Source organism: Condylostylus longicornis, unplaced genomic scaffold, assembly GCF_029603195.1.
Source record: "Condylostylus longicornis isolate FDR11 unplaced genomic scaffold, ASM2960319v2 ptg000018l, whole genome shotgun sequence".
Taxonomy (NCBI): Eukaryota; Metazoa; Arthropoda; class Insecta; order Diptera; family Dolichopodidae; genus Condylostylus; species Condylostylus longicornis.
Genome location: NW_026577987.1, coordinates 3,431,891 through 3,451,118, shown reverse-complemented (window position 1 = coordinate 3,451,118; position 19,228 = coordinate 3,431,891). Strand labels below are relative to the sequence as shown.

The 19,228-nt window shown below is 26.0% G+C and overlaps 3 protein-coding genes across 4 annotated transcripts; 1 reads left to right on the top strand and 2 right to left on the bottom strand.

Annotated features, from left to right (window-relative positions):
- Positions 1 to 353: 353 nt before the first annotated feature.
- On the bottom strand, positions 354 to 1,290 carry LOC129606386 (cytochrome b-c1 complex subunit 7). The gene is made up of 4 exons (XM_055516694.1): positions 1,122 to 1,290; positions 997 to 1,044; positions 869 to 934; positions 354 to 591 (listed from the first exon to the last, which is right to left on the bottom strand). Exons 1-4 carry the CDS (start codon positions 1,159 to 1,161, stop codon positions 410 to 412), a joined length of 336 nt encoding a protein of 111 aa, XP_055372669.1. The 5' UTR covers positions 1,162 to 1,290; the 3' UTR covers positions 354 to 409.
- Positions 1,291 to 4,030: 2,740 nt separating this feature from the next.
- LOC129606349 (lipoyltransferase 1, mitochondrial-like) lies at positions 4,031 to 8,963 on the top strand. Its single transcript, XM_055516635.1, has 4 exons — positions 4,031 to 4,995; positions 5,227 to 5,334; positions 7,499 to 7,852; positions 7,919 to 8,963. The coding sequence occupies exons 1-4, from the start codon at positions 4,399 to 4,401 to the stop codon at positions 8,081 to 8,083; spliced, it is 1,224 nt and encodes a 407-aa protein (XP_055372610.1). The 5' UTR covers positions 4,031 to 4,398; the 3' UTR covers positions 8,084 to 8,963.
- A 1,130-nt stretch (positions 8,964 to 10,093) lies between these two features.
- On the bottom strand, positions 10,094 to 17,535 carry LOC129606391 (outer dynein arm-docking complex subunit 4). Of its 2 annotated transcripts, none has more exons than XM_055516699.1 (4): positions 17,429 to 17,535; positions 13,242 to 13,379; positions 11,873 to 12,025; positions 10,094 to 11,503 (listed from the first exon to the last, which is right to left on the bottom strand). In XM_055516699.1, the coding sequence occupies exons 2-4, from the start codon at positions 13,371 to 13,373 to the stop codon at positions 11,000 to 11,002; spliced, it is 789 nt and encodes a 262-aa protein (XP_055372674.1). In that variant the 5' UTR covers positions 13,374 to 13,379; positions 17,429 to 17,535; the 3' UTR covers positions 10,094 to 10,999. The 2 variants fall into 2 exon arrangements, with proteins under 2 accessions (XP_055372674.1, XP_055372675.1); XM_055516700.1 differs by lacking the exon at positions 17,429 to 17,535 and adding an exon at positions 16,369 to 16,470.
- Between the last annotated feature and the right edge of the window lie 1,693 nt (positions 17,536 to 19,228).

The following is a 19,228-nucleotide window of genomic DNA, read 5'->3' as shown; positions in this document are numbered from 1 at the left end:
CTAAACAAAATGTGGGAGGTGAAAACAGAAAATTTCTATTTTTTAAACCATTGAAAATCTTGAGGTCAAATTAAGGACTCACAGTGTGTTCAAATTATTTTTTTATCTAAGATATAAGAGAAATTTTTAAAAATGTGTGCAACTCATAACTTGGAGCCAGACACGACAATTTCTTGTAAAGCTGTATTTTTGTCTTTTGTAAAGTTAAGGAGCAAGTAAAGTTAAGGCTAACAATATCATTAACAATTATTGTAAAGAGCCATTGTAGCTAAATAGATCTGTAACATACATTTTTATAATGGTTCTTTTGTCTCCATGTATCAGGGTACTGAGGTACAAATGTAAAATAAAAGTTTTTATTTTAATTTAACAGAACATTCTACTTTTTATTATAAGAATTTTAAAACTTTTAATGATCTTTTTCCCATTCTTCCCGTTCCTCTCGTTCTCTTATAACTTCTTTTAGGTAAGGTTCTAGATATTTAGTATCTTCCTCATATTTTGTCCATTGTTCTTTTGGTAAAATAGTTTTAGTCATTGACAAATGTAGAGCTCTAGTTATTCTATAATTTCTTTCATCGTATAAGTGTTCTGAAATATAAATACATATATCTTTATATAAATGTCGCATAAGGATAAACTGAATATATATGAATTCCAAATTCTGTCAACATTTGATTGAGAAATCTCGTAGTTATGTTATATATCCTACATAATGTACATATATATATAGTAATTATTTAAAAATCAATGAAAAGGTAAAATCATATTCATATTTGGAAATGACATTTCTCAATCAAGTTTTTACCACATTGAAATATTTAAGTTCAACGTTTATTATACAGATATTCCACTAAAATATTCTTACTCGGTAAACGGCTAATAGCCTTTTTCACATCTTCATCCTCATATAGACAATCGTCTCGGTGAAGACCTTAAACAATATTTATATATATACTAAAATAATTAGAAAAGTGTATAATGTTAAAACCTTACCATACTGATTAAATCCAGACAGATTGTAAGCCCATTTACCAAGAGCAGCTAAGATTGATATTATGTAACATTCTTTCAATAATTTCTAAAAAGTCTATTTTTTTTTCTTCAATATTAATACTTACAAAATACAGCTGGACCCTTTCTAGCAACGTAAGCAGACATTGTTATTTTCTAAACGGCGACTATTGCAAAAGGATCAATAAAAATATTAAATAACTTTTGCGAAATAGAATTTTTAATAAACTTTATAACATGTGAAAGTGCTGCCAGTACAGTGTTTTCACATTTCCATTTTTGACATTTTTTATGTCTTTCAAAAATTCTAAATACATAATTATAATCTACAAAAAAAGGGAGTGCACGCAGATATTCAAATATCTAAACAGTCACCATATTTTTATATTAACTTTTGTCGTAACATTCACATTAGATAGGAACAAAAATTTATTTTATATTGCTTAAAGATGTTTTGACAGATTGTACAACTATTTCGTGTTTTTCTAGTTCAGCATACAGTTTACCTATTATTTTTGACAATTTGCAGATATTTTCTTCTAGTCTAAATGATTTTTCTCTAGTCTAGATAGATTCATCTGATGTTTTTACACATCTTTTATCAGACTTAAATTAAATCGTAGATTTTGTCGTGTATGTAAAAAGTAAGCAGTAGAAATTACTCTTTTGCTTTTCAAAAGTATTATTAACTTTTCAAAAGTAAAATGGCGGCAAATAACTCATTGTGCAAGTGATCAGTTCATTTTTATTTTGGTTATAATTTTCTTAACAAATTGTTAAATTTTAATGCAATGTCTGAACTTCATCTATGAGACTTTATGATATGGCATCAATAAAAAAGCAAAACTTTTTACGTCAAGTTTACATTTTACTTTACTGAGTATTTCGTTAAACAAAAATATTTTCTTAATTCTATTATTTCTTAAGAATTTACATTTCTTTTGCATTTTAGTGAGTAACAAAAAATGTCCTTACAAATTTCAATAACTTAAAAAATAAAACGAAGCAACATAAAACTTATATTTTTGTTTTTTTTTTTTTTTTAACTTCCAACATAATTTTGTTTCTTCAAAATAAGCTACATATGCTAAAATTTATCGAGTTGACTTGGATTTACATTTTGATTGGTAAACAGTTCTAAAATCAATTTTACTTTCTGCAGAATTTATCAAAATTCCTATTAATGTAAACAATAACTAATAAAAGTTTCTCTTAGGTCTCAAAAGAAGTAATTAGATAATTCGTAAATCGTCTTGTAACAACTCTTTCGAGAGTCAAAATTTTATGTGAAACCTAAGTTTTGCTTATGTTATGCCTCGTGACCTAATTGTTTATTTTAAGACCGGTAGCCATTATTGTTGATGTTTTTGCTTCTACGTTTGGAAATATAACAAATTAATCGCTTAAAACACAAACAGCTAAACAATGAACGAATACTACATAGTATGGCTGCTATTATACTCCGATTTGAGTATTTCTATCTTAAAGGTGCTTCGTACTACTAATCTATTTTTTCATTTTTTGTACTCCCTTTTCAAATTTCCTAATATAAACAATAAAGTACTTTTGTATTAATTTCTTGAATTGAACTTAAGAAATATTTGATTTTATTTACAATATTGATATTGAATAGAACCATGTTAACCAAACTAGTGAAAAAATAATACTAGATGAAAAAATAATACTAGAGCGGACATAGTAATTTTTTGGGTAAAAATTCTTGTAATTCAAGAATTTCAGTGGTTTGGCGAAAAATCATTTCCTAAATTAAAAAAATTTTGCATAGTGTTCTATGTCCAACACAGCTCTGCAGCAATCAAACGAGTTTTTTTATTACAATAAAGACGAAATTTAGGAATTGGATCAGTACAAACTGTAAGTGTAATTCTCAATGAAAAGAGCTGTAGGAAATAATGATGCATAAAAGTGGAAAGTTACTAAATTGCTAGTTAAAGCTTATTTTATTTTAAAAAGCATATCATTTCAATCAATATAGTATTCACTATTTTTTTTCATGTAGCATTTATTAACATTTTAAAAAATGAACAAAGGTTTTTTTAAATCAATTTTTTAATGTTCAAAGTAGAAAAAGATTGAGTTTTAATTTTTTCTAATTAAAAATTTGAAAAAAGTTGATCTTGTGGAAGATTTATGATGTTGAAAAGGGCCCTCCATAGATATCGCATGTATACGTGTAGATTCTTCAGCTGTGAACTGTCACTTTCTCTTAGGGTCATTAGGATCTGTGTTTCTGTCAGCCGTTTATAGAGTTTTATAAAGTATAAAGTTTTAATAAAGTTTTTAAAAACTTTCTAATACCAGACAGACCTTTAACCTGACTTTCAAAGTGTGTACTCCTTTTTATTCGAAAAAACTCCTCCACGAATAAAACAAGCGGCAGCCCTTCTGCATACACTCATTTTTTGTTCGTACTTGGCAGCAAAGAAATACATCAATTTTTTTTTCCACTGTAACTAAAATGTAATTTTGTAACGTGTAATATCATTATACTGAAGGTCATTTTCATTTTATTTATTTCAGAATTCAATTAATTGCTTTTAAAACGATGATATAGTTGGAATAGATTTTATGGTTAGAAAAACTTTAATTTAGTACCTATTAAGCTTTATTGAGCTTTTTATTTAGTAAACGGCTGTCATTCATCGAGTGTATAACTAATTGTTCATCCGAATAATCTTTATGAAGTTATAAAAAGTAAATTAGTTTTGCGAATTTATTTTGAAAAAAAAATTGGTACAAATTATAAAATAATTGGTGGATAATATTTTGTAGAACTTTGATTAAGTTGATCTTTTAAATTAACGTGTTGGATGAAAGAAGGTATGTTCAAGAATTATAGTAAAGATTCACTTGGACTGCGTTTGAGAGTCTGTGGCCTTCATCAAACCTGGAAGTGGTTACATCAGACAATTGCCCATCATAATTATTTGGTTTCAGTTTCAACAACACACACAAATGAACTAAAGGAATTTTTAGTGAAGTTTTAGTTATTTTATAAAAAAACATTGGCAAAAGAATTCTAAATTAATATAGCTGTGAATTACATATATAATATTATTTACTAAATATATTTGCAAAATAAATAAAATAAATATAAGTGAACGAAACAAAGCGATAGACAAAAATAACTATTAAACTTAAAATTATATATAATTTCTCCCAAGTTTTGTAAACATTTTTTAAGCAATCATTAGTACCTTGACATTAAACTCGCTAAAATAATTCTTTGTTCCGTGAAAATTTAAAATTAGTGTTAAAAGACAAAGAAAAAATTTTGAATATTCGAAGTGTAATTATCAATTAGGTATAATCACAATATCATAATAATCTAGTGCCTAAAATCAACACATTAAAAAGTTAAAAATGGCAACAAAGTTGTTTCAAAATACGAAAGCCTTTATTCCTGGTGTAAATTCTCTGTGTACGATGTTTAATGTAGGAAAATGTCAGAGTTCAATAACTTTATTATATGTGTCTCCAAGAAGAAGAACGTTTGAAACAAGAAAAATATGTACAACAGTTGGATTGTTTAACGAAAAAAAATCTACAAAAGTAGAGGATTCAGAAATAAAGAAATCTGTTTTCATATCACAGTCGAATAATGTATATACAAATTTAGCCTTAGAAGACTGGCTCTACAAAAATTTTGATTTTTCACATCATCATGTTCTAATGCTATGGACCAACGACCCGTGTGTTGTAATAGGCCGTCATCAAAATCCTTTTATTGAAGCAAATGTTACGAATCTGATGAAAAAAGGTATTCCTTTAGCACGGAGAAATAGCGGTGGGGGAGCAGTATTTCACGATCGTGGCAATTTGAATTGTACGTTCTTTACACCAAGGGAAAGATACAATAGAAAATACAATTTAAAAATTATGACAAGAGCTATTTATCGCGAGTGGGGAATTAAAACCGATATCAATGAAAGAGACGACATTGTAATAAACGACAAAAAGGTAATAAAAAACAAATAGAAAACGACACCACAGAGCCTATTTGGACAATAATGCCCATAAAATTGAAACATTTAAAAATTTATTACCTATTTGATTTTTACCTAGTTCTTTTTTAACAGACTTAGGTTTCTGTATCATTAACAATCGAGTCTTTTTAATTTATATGATTTACATTATTTTGGAACAAAATTCTAAACTTTCATTATACTACTTTAAAAAATTTTCTTATAGATTTCCGGAACTGCGGCAAAATTGGGGCAACCTAATGCGTATCATCACTGCACGCTCTTAGTAAATTCCAATAAACTCCATTTAAATGAATCTCTGATGAAAGATGAGGTAAATAATTTTCATATATATACATACATACTATTTATTATATCTTGTAGTTTAATTTACGGACTAGTTTTACAAGTATGTATTATGTATACATATATACGTACGTAAATAGGTAGCTACATATGTTAAAAACCAATTTTAGAATTAAACAATTTTTGTTTTTGTAATAATAAGTATAAATATTTTGAATTTGGGCAGAAGTATACTTATCTAAAGTTCAAAGTTCATTTTTTTCTTCAAAAGATTTGTGTTTATCAAAAAAAAACTTTAACGACTTTGTTTTGATACACACAGCACATTTTTTCCTCCTATTTTATCAGTTGCCAGTTATTTTTTTTTTATAATTTTATTTTAAGCAACATGAGTATATGTGTGTGTATATTTGTTTTCGAGATACGTGTGAATATTTTTCTGTATATTGAATTTTTTTATTTTAATTGAAAATTTCGGTACGCTCTGAGTATTCGCATAATATTAAAAATTAAGAAATTTAAATTTAGCACGCTGTTTTCGAATGATTCTTTTTCAAAGACTAATATATTTTCCTCTTTATAAAAATTTTGACGAGTTCTCTTTTGATATTTTATATAGTGTGCACATTATGTATGTATACAGCTTAATATATTTAAGCATGTACCTACATAATCATAAAATCATAACCATTTCAAAGTTATGGGTACTGCGTGACTACTTTAACGAAATAGACATTAGAAAACTAAATTTTTCTATATGATTTAACTCAGAATTTTCTGTGTATAATCATATATAAATACTAGTCTCTTTAAAATTTTTATTGCGTTGAGATGCACATATCATTATGTATGCACATATACATATACATATGTATTTAAAAATAGTACGACTAAAATAATACAAAATAAATCAACTCGTATTAATATTGTGTAAATTTTATACCTTATAATTAAATATTATATAAATAGTTACCTATACGGATTTAAAGTTAGATCCTGGAACTGCAATTGAGTAAGCATTTTTGACTGGTCTTGTTTTCATTCTAATTCAAGGAACGCTAACGTTCTAAAAAAATCTAAAAGTATGTGTGTGATTGTAATGAACAATTTAGGAACAAATTATACAATGTTTTTCAGATTTATTTAATATTCTTATTCTTTTTATACATATAATATGCGATATTTAAGATATTCAAACTCTTATGACATAAATTTGTAATTAAAATATTTTGGAATATTTCAATAAAATTAATACATGTTTTTTCTAATTAGCTCATACTAAGCGGTTCATAAAAAAGGATTTTTATACTAGATGTATAAAATTAATTTTACTCAGCTCTTGCAAGTTATATTAAAAGGCTACATAATTGTAATTATAATATTGATATTATAGGGGAAATATTTTTTTTCAATAGAAATATTTGTATAGGTTTTTTAAAAGCAGTCTATATTGTTCTATTTTATATAATTTAAAGTTTAAATGTGCCGTAAACAAGTATAATTTATTTTAATTAATTTTATAATGATAAGGTAAACAACACGTTAATCTATGTAAAATACATTATCAAGTTTTAATCATAATGTTATAAAGAAGATTGGTTGTGGGACCATTATGTGTAATTTATTTTAACGAGTGAACATAGAAACAAAAGCGATATCAAATAACGTCAATTTTCAAAGCTTACATATACATATGTACATAATTGTTTTTCAATGTTGCAAATTGAAAATTTTTGACGTAATATATTGAAGTCTAAAATTAGCAAGTACAAATACGTAAAAATAAATTACAAGCGAATTTAAATTTTTTTAATCACAAAACAAAATCTGGCTTTTGTCATATCTTCATTTTGTTATATCTTCATCTTCCAAGAATTCGCATTTGCAAAAGCTTTCCAAATTTTATTTTAATATAATATAAACATATTTTTTATCTGTGAATATTATATGAGTTTTTTTTCGATCTAGTTAAGTCTTCGTATTAAGTGGAAGTATCCAAAATTTGAGTTTTCATTTTGTTAGATGTTTTTACAGCAAAAACTTTAGAATAAAGATAAAACTACAAACTTATTTGATTTTCAAAATAATTGAAATACCTTACGTATACTCGCTGCTTTCACTTTTGTTATTTGATATGGAATTCTATATAATAATTCATTCTTTTTTTTCATTATTCCTTTCTTTTTATTTAGGTTAACTATATTTCAAAAGCAACGTCCTCCGTTCGTTCTAAAATTAAAAATTTATGTGATGTGAATAAAATTGTTAATGTACCACAAATGTTGTCAGCAATAGGATACGAATTCTTAAGAACATCCGCAACTGAGTTACATGATGGTGGTCGTGAACAAGCTATGAATCAACGTGGATTTCAATTAATCAATCCAACAGAAAAATGGTTCCCTGGAATAACAGAGATTCGTAACCTTTTTGAGTCATGGGATTGGCGCATTGGTAAAACACCTAGATTTAGCGTCGAGAAAGAAATTGTAATGAAATCGGTTGATAAAGAACATAAAATAATCCTAAAAATTGATGTAGATAAGGTACTAAAATTTTACGAAAATAAAATTTAATTTTTGCATTACATATATGTATTTTTTAAATTTTAGGGTTTGATTGTTGATATTAAACTGATTCTTCCAAAAACCGAACCGATCCCAGTTGTTTCTAGTTTATTATCAAAACCATATTCTGAGGAGAACCTACACCAAATTATTAATGCGTTAAAGTTAGTTTCCACAGCGAATGTGAAACAAGCCATAAATGGAATGTGAAAATTGATGATTAGATAGATTATGATTTTTATAAGTTTTATTCCAATTGACATATTCCCACTAATGGAATTAATTTTACAGAATTAATTTAACATCATAGTTTTAGTTTTTTTATTTGTTTTTATATTATGATCAATTTATTAACTATTTTAAATGATTTGTTAATATTTTTATAGGAAATACAAAGGGATATTTTTCCTTATATTCATTAATCATTTTTCATAGAATTAAATGAGTCTTTAGGTTTATAAACAAAATTTTCAATTATAAATACTACATTATGTTACCTTAATCTATAGCATTTTTATACTTATTTTTTACAAATATATTTTTCTGTAGAATTTCAATCAGTAGTAATTTGTTATGCTGAAGATATCAACGTTAAATAATTATATATGAAATTCTAAATTTTAAAAAACCTTTGATAACGATGTAGATTTTTCATATTTAATATTCAAATTATATTTTATTAACTACTTATTTAATCATTTCAATCTAATTAAATTTTAACAAAAATTATTTGTAAAAAATATATAATGATATTTTAAAAAATACTATATATTAAGAAAAAATTTCTGAAAAAGTTTTGTTGCCAATTTCATTATCACAATAATTTTTAAAATGGGTTAATATTATCTTAACTTATCAGGTTAAAATTAATTTGTTATAGGTTAAAAAACAAAACAATTGTTATGGGTTGTCTTAACAAATAACACAATACATATTATTCTTGAATTAAATATATTAATTTAAGTTTTTTTTTATTTAGCATAAAACCATTAATTCGTTAAGTAATTTGTATTACACACTTCTTTAAATTCGTTTTTGGGATACTTTTGATGAAATAAATATATATTAAAAATGTGGATTAAAAATTGCAGTCAATAGTTCATATATATGACCACAAACTTATTTAGATTAAGAAACAATAAAGCAATCATGGAAAATGTTTAATTTCGATTAATTCGGTGCCGAGCTACCATATGGTTAATTAAGATTTGTTGAGTTTGGGATAAAAATCCCACCTAACACTGGGAGATCTGGAGAAAATAAGAGAATGACAATGGGCTTACCAATTTGAAATCTTCTGTTAACTTCATGTACAATATGAATAGTTATTGGACATAAGTACGTACATGCTTTTGATTGAAATTTTATTTTTATAAAAAATTTATAAATCACCGACAATGTATATATACATATATATACATTTGTATATGTGTGTTTCGATAATTTTCCGAATGTATGTATGTACTACGTCACGTCTTCTGCCAGAAAACAAATATGTAAGTAGATATATTTTTTGTATTTTGAAAATAATATTCAAAATCACATTAATTTAAAAGAAGTGCTTCGTATTTTATTTGTTTCCGGATCATTCAGTTCTATTTTTGAAATACTAGTTTTCGCAAACTTTTTAATATTAATATTTTTTTTTTGGTTTATGTATTTTTAATATTAGAAATTTTGAATTGATCAGGATCTTGAATTGATTGAAGGGATAAAAAACAAAATTCAGTTGTGACTTAATGGATGAAAATCGAAGGACTGGTAAAAATAATAACGTTAGATTCGGAGGCAAAAGGACTTATTATGTAAAAATATGTGTATAATATGTATGCATGTACTTAATGCTTTTCATAAATAAAGCAACATAAAAGTGATACCGGACCTTTATTCTTTGTTTTACTTCAAAGATGTTTAAGATCAAAACTGATTAATTTAAACAAATTTAAAACATTTGTGTGAAATAATTTTAATAACACCAAATACCTATAAGTGTTCGTAATATGAATTGAACTTTTTGAAAAAAATTTGAGCTCAAATGTTTTAAGTGCATAACTCAATAATTCAGATATGCACTTAACATCCTACTTTAAATCTTAAAAATCTCTTTTTGCAATATTACAAATCTTCAACAGCTAACTCGAAGTTTAATTTTTTAAAATTGTAATATCTTAGATTTTTCTACTTGATTATTAAACTTGATTATTAAGCTGTTTTTTAATAATAGTTAATAGAGATAATAGTTAATAGAGAGATTTCCATTTTGTGAATTTAACATTTTCTTGTTTTCCATCCTCCCAGCTATATCGTGTTGATTTTGAACTGCATAGTTACATTAATGTGAACCTATATATTTATACACCTAATTCCGTTTTTACACGAATTTGAAATAACCCGAGTAAACACCAAAAAATATTTCTATTTTTACACGACATACTTAATTTGAAATAACACTAATGCAAAAAAAAATTTTTTTCTACTTAAAATGAGCCTGGTATTCTGATTGATCCAGAAGTAACAGCAACTGTTTGAATAATTATGATTACTAAACGACAAAAATGTACAATTGAACTGTTTTCAGCGATGGCAGTGATTTTGCAGTTTTTCGCAGACGTATACGTTTATTAGCAGACAGTGACAAGAAATAAAATTGTTTAATGTTTAAATTTTTGTTATGGTTGTACTCTTTGTACTCTTTGTGTTTAGTTTTTTATCAATGAACTTCTGATATAATATGTACATATTTTTTTTTAAAATTTAAATTTTTATTTATTGTATTATATTTTATTTTATTTAAAGAATTAAAACGAAAATAAATTGTTAAAATAATTACAACAATAATTTTTTTCATATAATTTAGTGTATTTTTAACTTGTTTTTTGAGGTATAGAACCAATCTATTATTTTTTTACACGATTTTTTTACACGAATTTCTCGGGAACCATTCTATCGTGTAAAAAGAGAATCAGCTGTATGCGAATATACATACATATATGTATACATACTTATTATATGAATGCATATTAATCACATGGTACGAATACACGTTTACTTAGAAACAAAACAAAAATAAAATTTGTATTGAACCATTTAGAACCCTTCGAAGTCATCAATACAAATCGAATTGATTTAGAACCATGGCGGGATATTTTCCGGATTTGTATTTCTGTGATTGACCATAGCTGTGCACGGTCTTTGCTGGCGCCAAAATTCCTGTCGCTTGTTCAAAAAATCAACAGCCTCCCGAGCAAATGTGGAAATACTTTCTGTATTTGTATCAGCTCTTTTTAGATCTGGATGCTTTAATAAGTTTTCTAAATATTCTTTATCGACACATAACTCTCCTAGTAATTTTCTGGCATTACGTTTTTCGTGATCAACATTTTTTTTTGATCGGGCGGTAGTTTTTGTCGACTTTGGTGTTTCAACCGGTGTTTGTTTAGTAGAATTTGAATTTTTCTTTTGCTGCTTCGATTTAGTTAGCACACCTTTCTTAACAACACCGATAGTATTTTCAATTGCTTCTTGGGTTTTTTGAACACCCAAACGAAAAATTGTAAGCTCTGGACGAGCTCTTAAACCGCAATGAAAAAACATTAAACTTTGTTCAAATTGTCCCAAATAATAAAGTGCCTATAAAATGTATGTCTTTTATGAGTTTTTATATTTTATTAATTTTTTAATCAATAAGTAAGTATAAAAATGTACATAACATATTTCATTAAGTTCAAAAAAATTAATTTCTACAAATTCTTTTCGAACAAAAGTTCCAAACAAATGTGAAATATTTAAAATGCTTAATTTTTTTAATTATGCATGTATGTACATATGTATTTATGTAAAATATAAAATTTCGTTTTTAGGCGTTTTGAAGATAAGGGGTAGGTATATACATACACGCATATTTACAGGCGTAATATTTCATTTTTCAAACTTAATTTTATTGTTAGTGCTGAAATAAGAGACTTTTCTGAAATTACATACTTATTTAATGTTTTATACCTCAGCTTTTTGATAAATAGCTCGAATGTTGGTTTTGTCTACACTGAGTGCAGTTTCAGCGTCTTCTAGTGCTTTAGCTGGTTCACCAAGGAGAAGGTAACATTTGCTTCTAGCTACCAGAGCATTAGCATCATTTGGGTTTAAATCCAAAGCCTAGAATTGGATGATAAAAAGTAAAACACATTGTTAAATAGTTTTTTTAATAATATATGTATGTACATATGTACATATAAAATAGGTAATTGTAAAGTTTGTTGACTTTCTTCTAGACATGTATATTTCATGTTTTGTGTCTTCTGCAATTATCTCTAATGTCATTTGCAGTTTTGTTCTCTCCATACACAAATTAAGTCAACTGGTTTTAAAGTTTCGAGCAAATTTATAGCCGGCGAAATTTTCTAATTACTTTTAAAATTTATATTAAATAGCTATTTGGTGTTTGACGAACTTCTCTAGAAAATCCTTACCTTCCCAAAAGAAAGTATAGCATTTTTTGTATTTCCACTTTTAATTTCTTTTAATCCCAAGGCAATCAAACTACTTGGATCAGCTTCTTCTGGTATAAGCATAGCACTATGACGATCTTGTTTCTGTTTTAGTTTTAAACTTTGTTTTATATCAAAACTTCCAGCACTAACAGCAGCGGCTCTATCTTTGTCAGTATATACTTCATTAAAGCTATCTTTAGGTCGTCGCTTTTTAAGTGCTTCAGAATCAATTTTAGCTTTACGCCCTCTTCTGGGTTTTTCTGCTTCCACAATTGTGGTTGTTTTTTTCCGAGGACTGGTTTCACCATCAACCTTGGGAGCCGCTAATTTTGAGAAACGGGTTTCAGCTTTCTTTTTTTTTTCTTGTTCTTCTTCTTCTTCCTTAAGCTCAACCCTAACAAAAGATTGGAAAAGTTCATCCTCTTTTGCAGGTCCAAGTATATCGGTTGCTTTTTTGGACATTTTTTAATTCCAAATAATAATTTTTATATTTTGATTAAAAAGTGTGATTAAATATTAATTTTACACCTCAATAATATATTTTTTTTAATTGGTAGTCAGGTAAACGCGCTTTTCGAATTCTATTGATTAAACTTTATATATGTATTACGTATGTATGTATGTAGATGCAGGCTCAAAACGAAATCTAAATACTTACATGTATGTATGTATGTACATTATATATTCATTATAAAAATAAAATCATAAATTCAAATTACATATTAGAAATAGGAAATTTTAAACGCTTTTCTTGTCTTGCTTATGCTTTTATTCATTTCGTACTTTGATAAAAGGGAAATTTTTTATTCATGTAAATTTTATCCAAGTTATTTACCAAAATCAAAAGTACCTTTTAAAGTAATAGTTTGAAAAATTCTCACCTGGTCATATCTGGTTAGAGCTTTTTCGTATTCCCGGACTTTCATTTGGTTGTTTGCTTGATCACACAACAGTTTTACTTGGCTTTCAATTTCATCCATAGCTTCAACAACAGATTGCTTTTTTTTGGGCATATTTTTCTACGAGAAAAAGTAAATGAATAAAAAAATGAGAAACTATGAAAATTAGGAAAAGCGTAAATGTAAGTATGGAAACTTGTAAGAACCACGTAAAGATATGTAGGTAAGTGTGTAGATATGATTTAATGTGGGTGGTGTTTTAAGTAGTTTCAATGGAAGTTTTAATAAAATCGAGATCTTAGCCTTTTTGTAAAATATACTAACATTTAAAAAATAAATTCCATGTGCAAAAATATTACATATATATGTACATTTGATTTAGCAAAAAAATATATGTATGTACATATTCAATTTCCAAAATTGTGTTTATGTCAACGAACTAGAGTTCGCTTTTTAATCCACGTAAAACCATAATATTCTCCCTAATTTACCTTAATTATTATAAAGATTTTACATTTATAATTTATTTTTAAAAAAAATTTTAGTTAATATTTATTATTAAAGTACCACATATGAATATATATGGGGAATTATAAAAGTTTCCTTTCTGAAATACTCGGTAGTGTGGACAAAATTTGAAAAGTAGAACGCGCTTAAGTGCAACTCGGATAAAAGCAAAAATCGCCTAAGTATATACATATATCATATATATATACTTAGGTCATATCTTAGAAATTATTCAGAGCATATTTTAAAATTTTCACAATCAAATATGTTGTTAAGGCTGTTGTGTTTGATAAAAGTCGTTGAAATTTCTCGACTACTTGTGGTAGCTTATATACAGCCTCATAATTTTTTTTGTTCACAGCTCAGAAACTATTAATAAATTTGGTGGTGTGGCCATCATTTTCAGTAAAACTCTTTTAGATTGTACTTGTTTATATGGTAACTAACATATACATACATAAATATGTATAAAATAGTACTAGACATATTTTAAAAACCAAGAGCTTGTATGAAACTGTATTTCATTTATTTCCGGCATTTAAAATCGATTTTTTGTACGAGTATCAGATAGTTGACATGAACAACTATGTCTTTTCTGGTTTTATATGAATGCAATTTATTTTTCTTGAGAGATATGTACATATATTTTTGTTGTTTTTTATGCAAAATTTCGATAATTTTTTTTATTAGTAGACACACTCTATTCCGTATATTGTTATAACTGATAAACAGGTGATGACATACAGAGTTGTCAAAAATGATTATTTTTGTATTTTAATGCGACAGATTTTAAATGCGTTTTCTATTTTTTTTCAAAATCAGCTATATTTGAAAAAGAATAAACTAAATAAAAAATATTGAATATTACAATTTGAAAACAAAAGCAGCAATTTACTAACAAGTTATGAAGAATTACGGTGTCGTCGTTTTCTTCTTTCTTGAATTGATTTGATATTTTATTTATTAAATTTATTTTAGTCCTGAAAATTCTTTAAATTATTATTAAATGCAATATGTACTTACATATAACGTATTTACATATTTATCTGCTAATTTACATATGTATAAATTTTTTATGATACAATAAAAATGCGGTTTTGATGTTCGATGAAACGGTATTATTAAAAACAACAAATGAGTAAATACTAGATACCATAAAGACAACTATAACAATGCCAGAATATTACAAACTAATTTTACAAAAAATTTAAAAGAAATGCTTGCAACTTTATCTATTCTGCTTATTTTAAGCCTGGATCAAATCATAAGCAAACGGGAGAACATAGGGAACGAAAACTAAAAACATTCAAAAGGAAAAATTAATATAGAGTCAAATATATCTACACATACGACTATGTGTCGAGTAATAAAAATTGGTCCTAAAAGTAACTGAAATTTACAAATTAATGATGTATTTAACGTACGGAACAATAAATTACTTGAAAGAAAATTTTCCAAAAAAGGCGAGTTTGTTGTCTTGCAAACTTGTCAGTTTCTCTTGTGTACGCTTAACCTTAAAGGAAAAAAAATTAAGAAGTATAATTGAAATCATTGATCAAAAAATTTAGATTCTGAATTAAAATTAAAGGATATTAAACTTATTAAAATTCGTGAATTACATACAAATTCTTTTCTCTTTTCCAACCATTTGTGTGAATCGTTCTGGGCTTTTTACAAATTTATCACTGCACCTTTTACTAAATCATATACCTTGACCATCAATAGAATTTATTTATTGTATAAAATACGTATATTATTTTAATATGAGTCCAATAAAAGTCTCAATCTCTTATTATTATAAGTAAAGAACAAACTTACTATAAATTTCGCTTACGAAACGTGTACTTTTTAGCACTTTTCCAAAAAATTTTTGAAAAAAGTGGTTGTTAGTTTAACTCTGTCCGTCCGTTTGGCCGTTCGTGAACATGTTTACAAAACTTTTACACCCTTGAAGATAGAAAGCTGAAATTTAATATGTCCATAGAGATTTACTAGAAACTTATTTTCGTAGAAGAAAATTTTTACCTATCTCCCCCCTCAAGGAGTTATAACTCACAAAACCCAAAAAATGCCATTTTTTAACTATTTATTGCAGTGGGACCATAACCATTAAAAAATTTGAATTTTGGAGGCCTTATATTTCCGAAACCGCAAGCTTTTTCAAATTTCAATTAACGCAAGGAGCTCACGGTAAATTCAATGACATTAAAAAGTATAATTATTTTTCTGAACTCACGCAATTAACCTTTAAAAACGAGCTTTTGTTAACCCCTCTTAATATTAATTTTTGCTTTATTTCAAAGACTGCGCAAATCGTCCTTCCAAAATATATGCAATCCTAGAAAAAGTTTCGTTTATAAATGAAAATAATTTAGCAGTATTTTCATTTGTTGAAGGGAAAAGTGCTACAATACAGACCATGGGTTAAACCCAACTTTATTGAATACAAAAATTAGTCAAGCATAGCATCATAACATAAATAACCGTAACAAGGCCAAATTCCTATTGATGATTCGATTGAAAAAAAAAGAATTATGATAAAATTGAAGTAGGATATGATAGTGAAAATTATGAAAAATATTAGGTCAAGCGTTTTACATACTTTTGATACTCTCTCACTATATGAAATCAATGTGGCGAATAATAGTTCAAATTTCAAGTCTTCAGTTCTATTAGTTTCGTGTAAAGTTATCTCTAATTTTGACTTACCATTGAGTTATAAATGTAATATGTATGTATAAACATTAATATGTATTTTTACATAAATGTAATAAATTTAATATTTATTTTCTGGATTCGAATTTTTTGCCAATTAGTTCCTTAGACATGGTTAAAAATGTGAAATCGGCCCCTTTCGGTTTTCGAACCGTGGAGTTTCAAAAAAATTTATGAGTTGATTATTTTAACGCACTGAATTTAAATATTAAATTTCAAGAAAATCAGTTTCTTATTTCTCTTTATATGTGCACAAATGAAAATTTAGTGCCCTATAGTGCAGTTGCTAACATCTATGATTTCCAATAGTTAATGGTAACTTGTACTTTTAAACGGAGCTTATATATAAAATTTTAAGCTTACCCTGTTGAATTCTTTTCTAAAAATAACCGAAAATTAAAATCGACCTGACTTAAAAGATATCTCAAAAGATGAATCAATCTGTGACATAGTCAAAGTTAACTCATACACAAGTTTTTACAAAAACCGGTTCAGTCGAATTTGAGATGCATGCACTCGTGCACAAACAGGCCGACGGACGGACATCTTTCTAAAAATAGTTTACTTTCACGCTTCTCGAACATACCAAATAAGTAAACTCGAAAAACGAAATAAGTAAAACTTATAAAATATGTTTTGGAATTATCTTAAATAAAACATGACAAATATTTATTTTTAAATGATCCTGACAAAATGATCCTGAATGAGTAAAACATCATCAGTTAGCTCTTGAATTTAAACTTTGTTAACCTTTTTAATTAATTTTTTTTAATTTGGAATTTATTATACAATGTATTCTAAATAACTGTAGAATTTTGGAATTCAACTGTAAAAGGTAGTAATCAATTTTTGCCCACACTTTTATAAAATTATATTTATTATTTTAAATAATATTTTCATGCTTTTTTCGCAAATACTTATATATCATTTTCAAATTTAAATATCACCTTTTCCTATCTTTTATACTTTTAAAATTTACTTTCGCTTTTTATTATAAAAATTTAATAAAATATGTGCAAATATATTTTTAATTTTCCGTTATCACAAAATCGAGTTAACTCGACTTATTTTAAAATCTAACTAAGTAGTTATGATGTTTTTATGCTTTACACAGTTAAGTTAATAAACATGACCGAATTTACCATTATACATCTGTAATTTGAAATTTATGTGTTGTATGATTTCAGTACGGGCTATCTTAGTTTTTATTTTTTAAATTATGTTCTTCAGAACAAGAAAAAAATTAGCGCATTTTATAGTTTTATTCTTTCCTGTCCAAACTTTTTAGTTTCTCCAATAATATTTCATAGTTAGATGATATTAAAGGAAATTAAGAATTATTAGTAGTGAGTTTTAGAATAAAATGCAGTATCCAAAAATTGAATTCAGAATTTTTAGCTACAAATTTTCTTTAAATATTTATTTAATGAATTTATTTAACAAATTCTAGTAATTGTGCATGGTATATGTTGTAAAAAATATATGTATATATAAGTATATATATTTGACATATACAAGATTTGATTTAGTATTTATATGTTTTTAATTATTGAAGGAAATGATGTTAGTTGATAAAGCAGTTTATTTGGTACAATGTATAATAATAATTATGAAGTATAAGTGAATTCAAAAATTGAATTCTCGACTCTTAATCGATAACTTTATCTTAACTCAAATGTTTGATGCCTTAACAATTGAAATATCGAACAAAACTTTTAAAAATTTCGGACATTTTTCAGCGATATGGCACATTAACATTATCGACCAATCTTCATTTTTTTACTGCTTGACTATTAATAAGAGATAATAAAATAATGAGTAAAGATTACATGGCATATAAATTAAATTATATTTGTAATAGTAGTCAAAAGTATTATGAGAAAATGTTGAGGTCATAAAATTATATTACTAATTTAAAATACAGGGTGGTTATAAACACTAAACTTAGACTAAATTTACACCAAAACAAAGATTGTGTAATATAATTTTAGTCATAAGAAATTATTACACTGCAAATTTGAAATTATAATTATTATGATGCATCTTAAACCTCAATTTTTATCTGAATATTTTCATGTATGTATATATGTATTCGTAGAAAAGTTCAATTTCTTTAATTTGATAAAATCTTATTAAAAATACGTAATGAAATGGATGAAGAAATATGTGAAAAAACCTAACCAAAATTTTGGTATATGAATTCGAATTTCAAGTATTTGTTTATGGATTGACCTAAATTTGGATAACAAGAAATGTATGTAATAACAAATTGTTATTTTTAAGTGTATATTATCATTTTCATTTTTCTTATTATTTATTTATGCAATTATTAAACTGACATGCGCTAGTATTTATTTTTTTTGTAGTTATTAATGGTATTCTCAATAAAATTTTGTTATCCATAATTTTGTTAAAATGCAGTTTCTACCATGAAATTGTGAGAAATTTCGAACGGGTTCGGGGTTAACTTCTTGTTTTCATGAATTATTTGTAATGTTGTTAAACAAATGTTTTTGCAAGTTCAATAATAAATTGAATATTTATGTAGAGGTACTCGTAAAATTAAGATTATTTTGTCTTTTATTCAGAAGTAAATGTTTGATTCTCATTCTCATTTTATCTCGTGTCATTAAGTTTACTCAATTTTATTTAGTTACCAATAAATAAAAATATGCTAGGTTGAACTTATGATTGATAAACAAAAATTGGCATAATATATTTTCGAAGAAATTTGTTTTCTGATAAAA